The sequence below is a fragment of the Myotis brandtii genome, unplaced genomic scaffold (genome assembly GCF_000412655.1).
Source record: "Myotis brandtii unplaced genomic scaffold, ASM41265v1 scaffold1119, whole genome shotgun sequence".
Lineage (NCBI taxonomy): Eukaryota > Metazoa > Chordata > Mammalia > Chiroptera > Vespertilionidae > Myotis > Myotis brandtii.
Window position 1 is genome coordinate 212,009 of NW_005353835.1, and position 9,751 is coordinate 221,759.

General features: G+C 39.3%; 1 protein-coding gene across 1 annotated transcript in view; it reads right to left on the reverse strand.

The window, feature by feature from the left end:
• The window catches only part of ABCB7 (ATP-binding cassette, sub-family B (MDR/TAP), member 7), a 153,124-nt gene extending 145,919 nt beyond the window's left edge, over positions 1-7,205 (reverse strand). Inside the window, exon 1 of the mRNA XM_005857519.2 lies at positions 6,987-7,205. Coding sequence (XP_005857581.1) covers positions 6,987-7,154 — 168 coding nt within the window. The 5' untranslated portion in view covers positions 7,155-7,205. The remainder of the gene's footprint in view (positions 1-6,986) is intronic.
• Positions 7,206-9,751: the final 2,546 nt, after the last annotated feature.

Consider the following 9,751-nt stretch of genomic DNA (forward strand, 5'->3'; position numbering starts at 1 on the left):
GAGAGGGGCCAGGGGCGGGGGGGCGGCCCCCCCCCCCCCGATTGCACAAATTTTTGTGCACCGGGACTCTAGTATATATATAAAAGCCTAAGCTATTGTTACAACCCATCAACCAATCGTTATGACGCACGCTGACGACCAGGGGCAGACGCTTAACGCAGGAGTCGCCCCCTGGTGGTCATTGCACTCCCACAGCGGGAGCGCTGCTCAGCCAGAAACCAGGCTCAGGGCTGGCGAGCGCAGCTGCTGCAGCGGGAGCCTCTCCCGCTGCTGCAGCAGTACTACCCAGCAGCCAGCTGTGGCAGCAGGAGCACCAGGGCCAGGATGAGGGGGAACAGCGTGGTGCCCGGCTCCAGCTGGGGCTCCTCCCCTGCCACCTGCTTCTTAGCACACTGCTACATCCCCCGAGGCATCCTGGATTGTGAGAAGGCGCAGGCCAGGCTGAAGGACCCCATCAGTAAACGAATCCGTGCACTGGGCCTCTAGTAGGACTACAAAAGACCCTATAAATGCACATTTTTTCTACTTTCAAAGGGGGGGGGTGCTTTAATAAATCAAACTGAAAGTAATCTCACAGGGTGATCTGATCCTAAATTCCTAACTGGGCAGGTCATGCCCCAGGCACAAAACTTCTTTAGTAAAAAGTTTATCTTTGCCTTAAGAAATCCCTGTTCATTGTTCTTGTGCATCTAGGTTAACACACCTTTGAAATGCCAGAGTAATAATGTTTTTTCAGACCCCTGAGCACACATAATATAGTTAACTATCCTGTAATCCAGGGGTGGGGAACCTTTTTTCTGCCAAGGGCCACTTGGATATTTATATCATTTGGGGACAAATACAAAATTATCAAGTTAAAAATTAGCCTGCTATATTTGGTCAAACATTTAATTAATCACCCCTAATGTCTTGGCAGGGCCAGACCAAATGATTTCACAGGCCTTATACGGTCCATGGGCCCGATGTTGCCCACCTCTGCTGTAATCCAAGCCCCAACTTGCTTTCTCCCACTTCCATGTAATCTTTATGTCCTTAATTCCAAAACTATAAAAGAAACTGAAAAACTGTCATTCTCAGGAGCATTTGAGATCATGATTCCCAGCAACTATCACTAATTTGGCTTAAATAAATTATTTTTAAAAATTATTTATTTATTTGAGAGAGAGAGAGAAAGAGAGAGAGAGAATTTGTTGTTCCTCTTATTCATGCATTCATTGATTGATTCCTGTATGTGCCCTGACATGATATGGAACCGACAACCCTGGCAATATTGGGACAAGGCTCCAACCGACTGAGCTACCTGGTCAGGACTTAAATAAATTCTTATAAAAGTTCTCTACTAATTTGGATGTTCTTATGTCCACAAAATAATCCTATATAATAAAAGACTAATATGCAAGTCAACCAAATACCTGAACGATTAGTGGAACCGGTCGCTATGACGCACACTAAACACCAGGGGGCAGACGCTCAATGCAGGACCTGCCCCCAGGGGGGGCAGGGCGAGCGAGCGGGCAGCGCCAGGCTGGTCAAGGTGGGTGCTAGCGGGGGGTCCCAGATCGCCTCGCCGGTTGTCCCACAGATCAGCCCTGAGTCCAGCCAGGCCTAGGGACCCTACCCATGCATGTATTTCGTGCACCAGGCCTCTAGTATGTATATAATGTATTGTAGAGATTATAACATACAGAGATGCAATATATTTGCCAATGACATCACAAAGGAGATGGGTAGGACCACAGCTATTCTGGGATGAAGGATGAAGAAATGACTCCACCTGGAAACTCAAACACAAGAGAACAAATGTAGAGAATATAACAAAAGCCATAAATATTTATTTGTCATTTCTTATCTCTGCTTCCTTAAAAGTCATAAAATTATGTAAAGTAATTATGATAATGTACCATTAGGATTGTAATGTTTATAATTGCACTATATGTAAATAAAGCAAAACAGAAAAGGAATGACAGCTATACAAGAATAATGTTTCTATATCTCAGTAGAAGAAAACACCTGGGTAAATATTCATGACCTCATATTTGGCAATGGATTTAGAGCTATAATAACAAAAGTCTGACTAACAAAAGAAAAACATAAATTTAACTTCTTCAAAATGAAAAAAATTTATGCTTCAAAGGACACTATCAAGAGAGAAAAAAATAACAGAATTAGAGAAATATTTGTAAATCATATATCTGATCTGGGACTTGAATCTGGAATATATAAGAAACTCACACATCTCAATAATAAAAGACCAATAATCCAATTTAAAAATGGGCAAACAACCTGAATAGATAGTTCTCCAAAGATATACAAATGGCCAATAAGCACACAGATAGATGGTCAACATCTTTAGTCATCAGGGAAATACAAATCAAAACCACAATGAGCCCCAGCTGATTTGGTTCAGTGGATAGAGCATGGGCCTGCAGACTGAAGGGTCCCCGGTTCGATTCCTGTCAAGGGCACATGCCTGGGTTTCGGGCTAGATCCCGAATAGGGGGTGTACAGTAGACAGCCAATGATTCTCTCTCATCATTGATGTTTCTATTTCTCTCTCCCTCTACCTTCCTCTCTGAAATCAATAAAAATATATTTAAAAAATGAGATAACACTTCACATCCACTAAGATGGCTTGACTAAAGTGAGTTAATTAAATGTTTGACCAACATCAACAAGGATGTGGAAAAATTTTAACCCTCATACACTTCTTATGGTAATGCAAAATGGTGTAGTCACTTTGAAAACGAGTCTGGCAGTTCCTTAAATAATTAAATATAGAGTTACCATATGACCCAGCAATTCTATCCCTAAGTATACACCCAAGAGAAATGAAAACTTATGTCCATAAAAAACTTGTACATGAATGCTTATTGTTGCATTATTCATGACAGCCAAAAGATGGAAACAACTCAAATGTCCATCAACCGAGCAATGCATAATATCTTATATATCCGCATCATGGAATATTACATGACAATGAAAAACTATATAGTACCTAATACATGCCCAACATGAATGATCCTTGAAAACATAATGCTAAGTGAAAGAAGTCAGTCTCAATTCCATGCAAGTGAAATGTCCAGAATGGACAAATCTATAGAGACTGAACATAGATTACTGGCTGCTTAGGGCAGGTTGGGGAGAGGAATGGGAGGTGATAGCCAAAATGGTAACAGTTTTATTTTTATTTATTAAAATTTTTATGTCAACACTATTGCAGATGTCCCCCAATAACCCACCTTTTCCCACCTCCACTCACCTCTGTTTCCTCCTCCCTTGGCCTTCACCACACTATTTTCCCTGTCCATGGGTTATGCATACATGTTCTTTAGCTAATTCCTTCACCTTCTTTATCCAGTTACCCCCACCCCCTTTCCTCTGGCACTTGCCAGTCTGTTCCATGTATCCATGCTTCTGGTTTTATTTTGTTCGTCAGTTTATTTTGTTCATTATATTCCACATATTAATGAAATCATATGGTATTTGATGTAATGAAAAATGTAAGTTGACTATGGTGATGGTGGCACATATTATTGAATATACTAAAATCTATTATTGAATTGCACACTTTAAATGTATGATATTTGAATTAATCTCAATAAATTTGTTTAAAAAACAAATGTGGTACATATATACAATGGAATACCATAAGAAAAGATGAAATACTGCCATTTATGACAACATAGATAGTTCTTAAGAATATCATGCTAAGCTAAATAAGTCAGATAGAAAAAGCAAATACCTTATTATTCCACTCATATGGGATATAAAACTGAAAACAACAAATGAACAAACAAGACAACAAAAACTCATAGACCAGACAACAGTATGGTGGTTACCAGAGGAGAAGGGGGTTGGGGGAGAGGTAGTAAAGAGTAAAGAGGGTCAAATATATGGTGACAGAAGAACATTTGACTTTGGGTGGTAAACACATAATGCTATATATAGATGATGTATTATAGAATTTATAGACTTATACACTTGAAACCTATATAATATTATTAACCAATGCCACCCCAATAAATTTAATTTTAAAAAATGAAGTATATGATCAAGAGTCAAGGACATTTTAAACTTAGATAAAAGGTGCTATAGATTAATTCAGTTTCTACCATTTAAATATTCATGAAATGAACCCAAAATTCTATCATTTAAAATTCGTAAGTCCTTTTATTATCAACTAACATCACAGAGAGGCAACTGTATAATAAATCATTACAATTTAAATCTTATCACACAAAATCTTCCAATTTTAAGAAAAACTTTTATGTTTAAGGTGTTTCCCTCTATTAATAGTGCTCTATTAATTATTAGACCAATATCATAACAATTCAACAAACACTGTGTGCCTAGTGTCTGCCAGAGTCTTAGCAACCCTTCTATAAATACCTGACCCACAGAAGACAATAAATGAATGAATGGCCTTAAAGGCTGTCAATTATTAGGACTTAAGTTTCCTCATCTGCAGAATTAGAAGGGCCGGATATGGTATTCTCTCCATAGCAGCACTGTTCAACAGAACTTTCGGCAATAATGGAAATGTTCCATATCCATGTAGTTATTCAGACTTTAGAATGTGGCAATTGAGAAATTAAGTCTTTAACTTAATTTAATTTAAACAGACACATGAAGCTAATTACTACCATATTATACACAGGCTCTAGTGTGAAAAACACATTTACAATGCATCCCAGTAATCATATATACGTGGGAATATGTATGTGTATAAACATATAAAAGTACATAAAGCAATATGTCCTTTAATATGTACACAGCAATACTTCCTTTCCTATTCTATTAAATTTCACCTTTAAAAAAGTGCTGATCCAACCCACTAACATTTTGTAACACGCCAATAAGGTTTCTTTCCAGCTCTAAAATATTATGCTACATACTAATGATTGTCCGAAGATTGCATTCAATATTTACTTTGTAATCTTAAATCACAAGTCACTAAGTAATTTGAATGTGCCTCATATTATATCAGGTTCTACTTTAAAAGCTTTATAGTAGTTCCTTCATCTCCCTGTTAAATGCATTTTTTTAAAAAAGATGGCAAGAGTTGCATGCCTCTGAGAAGTAGAAGGCAAAGAAAACATCTTTCCCTTGTTTTTCACGTCACAGACATTGTAATCAAAGGAAATGGTAAAGTGTAGAGGACAGTGGAGTAAGTAAGTTGTGGGGATAGTGTTCATGAAAAGAGAACGCTAACATTTTATTGCCATCACCTCCTCTGAAACACCTAATGCTAACATTTTATTGCCATCACCTCCTCTGAAACACCTAATGACTTCTTTTCCCCTTCATTCTTCCAGGCGGACAAAGTCCTACAAATTTTATCTTAATTTTATTTGGCTTATTAGAGGACTACAGAACAAGAATGGTTCCCAGGAGATCATGTTACAAACTTTCAACAATAAAGTATTCCTAAAACCTTAATAAAACGATCTGGATTTGCTTCTCTAGCCTAATCTGCCACTTCCTATCTTGAACTCACTAGTCACTAGTGTAAACCATATACAGTTCTGCAAAAGGACCATGTTCTCTCTTACATTTGGGCCTTTGCACATGCTATTCCCTCTTTAACTGGCTAACTTCTCCTAATGTTTCAGGTCTTTGCTTTTGTATCTATCACTGAAGGCAATTTTCTCCACCTCAAGATTAGACTTGATGCCCCTCATGTATATCTTCCAGTACTTTGGACCTTTTCCATCATTGCACTATTGTATTATAATTGCCTGTTTACTTAATCTATTTCCGCTACTAGATTTTTAAACTTTAAGGACAGGGCCTATATTTTGTTCTGTTCATTAATTATTGAATGAATGAATTCATTCCACATGCCTAGCATCATTACCTATTGTCCCTGCTTGGGATGTTCTCCCAGTTCTATCACCAGTATGAGATCCATTTTATAATTTGGCCCTTCATTATCACTATTTCCTCTGGATGTCTACAGCAACTACAACTACTACATTGTTTTTTAGTGACTCTTGTAATGCATAGATCCAATCTCCTTAATGAAATTGACCAATCTTGAAGGCAATAAGATGTTTCTCTTGGTACCCCATTATGTAGCATAGTGCTATGTACATAGTAGATATTAAATATTTGTTGATGAAGAATCAAAATTTAAGAGGTTATTTCTCATACAAAGCTGATAATACTTTAGTAATACTGATGAACAAGTGGTGGCAATTAAATGTTTGGTCGATATGTAAGAAATAAAAAGGTACACTGAAGTAGAGCAAATGCGAATAAAAAATTTTAAAACCCTGTTCTTAACAGATAATAATGGACACAAATATTAAGAGGCACTATAACCATAACTACATTCAGTAGTTAAAGATAAGTAGCCTTATGGCTTCCAAAGCGACCTGTGTACACAGAAGAGCACTATTTTCGGTTCAAAGGACAATCGTGCTTACATATAAATTTAGGACGGTCTATGTTTTGGAGAAAAAGATAATTACGGTTTTGGCTTATCAAGGAGCCCTGTCAGCAAGGGGGATAACTGGTGCCAACCCAATTTGCCGCTTGTTTATACTTAGTTTGCCATCTTCTTGAGTACTCTCCAAATGCTACTTCCGACTGAGTAAAATCAGAACCATTGGCAAATTGGTCCCAAATTCCATTACTAACTTTGGAAAGTAGTCAGTTTTCCTTGCATTTACCAAGGTAAGCAGTATGGGAATGGTGTCCACCCCATCTCTTAAACTAAGAGAACACTGTAAATCCTACGAGAGTTACTGGTGCTCCGGATGACCTCTGTCCAGAACCGCCGGTCCCATTCCCATTTGCTGTACCCCAAAGGTTTCCTTCACCCCTTTCTCAAATTACTAACCCTAATTTACTTCACTTACTGCTACTCCGAGATAGCCCTGACAACCTTTCTTCTTGGCTCCTTTTCTGATCCGAGGTTAAGAGGGCAACGTTTCCCCCCTTGCCCTTCAGAACCCTACTCTTCCATGTGAAAGGCATCTTACCTGGGAAATTCGAGCAGTTCCTGGGACGCCGAGCTGACGTGACCCCCGCTGCGAACCTGATCCGCGCACAGAGACTAGAGGCCGGATCAGAATCGCGAAGTGCAAACGCTTTTCGAAAGCAGCCGCCGCGGCAGCCCAGCGCCAGGAATGTATCGCGAGCAGCGCCATCTTGAGCGAGGAAAGAGGAAGCGAGAGCAGAGGATTGTGGGACACTGGAGGACTGAACTTAGAGGCCTTAGTCCTTTCTTCCCCTCCCCCCTCGTTTTCCCAGGGCCCAAGACCGGAAATTGCTTCTCTTAAGATTCAGGTACCTTAGTGCAACCGCTTTTTTTCTAGTAGGGCCGGCCTTTGCAAGTTTTTCTTACACAACCGGGAACGTCAGAGTAATACTGTCTTTTTCTCTTTTCCTACATTTGCCAGATAAAATACAGGATGCGCAGTTAAATTTGAATTTCAGATAAATAATGTATCATTTTTTTCCATTTTTAATTTTATTTTTTAACTTATCTTTATTGTTGAAAGCATTACAGATATCCCCTTCGTTTTTTGTTTTGTTTTTTTCCCATTGATCGCCTCCACAACGCACCCGCCCCTCCCAGCCTTCACCACACCCTAGGCTATGCATATATGCGTATAAATTCTCTGGTTAATCTCTCCCTACCCACCCACCCCACTCCCGCCTTCTCTCTGAAATTCGTCCGTCTGTTTCATGCTTCTATGTTTCTGGATCTATTTTGTCATTTTTAAATATAGATATATCTCAAATATTAAATTTGCTAAATCTAGCAAACTTACCTTGTCCATCATTTCACTCGCCTCTTATCACCTCCAACTCAGTACCACACTCCACTCTGCGTTTTCCCTTTGCATATTCTTATCTTCACTGTCCTGTGCACTAACACTTGGGGTAGATTAAACTACAAATATTCATTTCCCCAGGGAAGGGGCTTCATCCTAGTCACCGCCTCTTCGTATTTTAAGCACTTTTAGTTGGCTGATAGTGCCAACCTGGTGGTGGTTATCCTCTGGTCCAGGGGTCCTCAAACTTTTTAAACAGGGGGCCAGTTCACTGTCCCTCAGATCGTTGGAGGGCCGGACTATAGTTTAAAAAAAAACTATGAACAAATTCCTATGCACACTGCACATATCTTATTTTTAAGTAAAAAAAAACAAAAAGGGAACAAATACAATATTTGTATTTGCATGTGGCCAGCGGGCCATAGTTTGAGGACCCCTGCAGTCTGGTCTGTTGCTTTTGGGGCGGTTTTACATACAGCTTTACTACGCTAATTTGCCTCTCTAGCTCTTCCCTTTGTTTTCTGCAGTGTCCTTAATTATTTCAAAACAGCTAGATTAGATGAGAGATAGTAAAATGTAAATGTATGTAAAATTCATGTTTAAAGACATGGTTATATTCTTTTTTTGTTTGTTTGTTTTTGTTAATCCTCACCTGAGGATTTTTTTCTCCATTGATTTTTAGGGAGCGTGAAAGAGAGAGAGAAAGAGAAACATCAATGTGAGAGAACTCCTGAAACCAAGGTATGTATGTGCCCTTGACCAGAATCAAACCCAGGACCCTTTGGTCTGAAGGCCAATGCTCTACCCACTGAGCCAAACCAGCTAGGGCAACAGGGTTATATTCTTTTGACACCACTGTCATCAAACAAAATGATGTTGAAATATGTTTAGTTATTTGGGAAACTGCATTTCCAAATGTAAATGTTACTTGAAACCGTGGAGACAATAATGCAATTGCAATTTTATATTCATTGCTGCTTTCTCAAACCTGTCAGACAGCACAGGCAAATAATTATGAACTCCTTATGTAGACTCACCCGGGACCCGTGGTCGACAAACTGCGGCTCGCGAGCCACATGCAGCTCTCTGACCCCTTGAGTGTGGCTCTCCCACAAAATACCACAAAATATCACGTGCGGGCGCCCACGTACAGTGCGATTGAAACTTCGTGGCCCATGCGCAGAAGTCGGTATTTTGTGGAAGAGCCACACTCAAGGGGCCAAAGAGCTGCATGTGGCTCGCGAGCCGCAGTTTGCCGAGCCGCAGATTGCCGACCACTGCCCTGGACTAATGATAAGTCTGATGAAGACAAAGACTATGCCTGGCCCAAGAAGTTAGCTTTACTTTGTTTCAAGATTCATATTATATTTCAGGTTTCAAGGTAAGATGATGTTTGAGCAGAGTTATTTAAATAAGATTAATTTTCCAGTGGAAGAGAATTCCATATAAATGAAATGGCATGCTAAAAAAAAGGCATAAAACTTTTCCAGGTTCAGGAGTTTAGGGAGTGTATCGCAGAGTAATAGGAGATGAGCCTGGGTGAGCAAGTGAACTAATGGTGAAAAGGCCTCTAAGAGGTTAGTAATTGATTATATAGCCAGTGAAGGGTTTTAATCAGGAGAGTAACATGATCAAATTTGCATGTCCATTAAACCACTAAAGCTTAAGTGGGTAATTCAGACTAGAGTCAGGTCATTAAATTCAGTCATAAAATAAAGGCTTCACAATCCTGAGAAAGAAGAACAAAGTAAGGGATCTCAATACCAGATATCAAGCTGTATTACAAAGCCGCTATTCTCAAAACTGCCTGGTACTGGCACAAGAACAGACATATAGACCAATGGAATAGAATAGAGAACCCAAAAATTGACCCAAACCACTATGCTCAATTAATATTTGACAAAGGAGGCAAGAACATACAATGGAGTCAAGACAGTCTTTTCAATAAATGGTGCTGGGAAAATTGG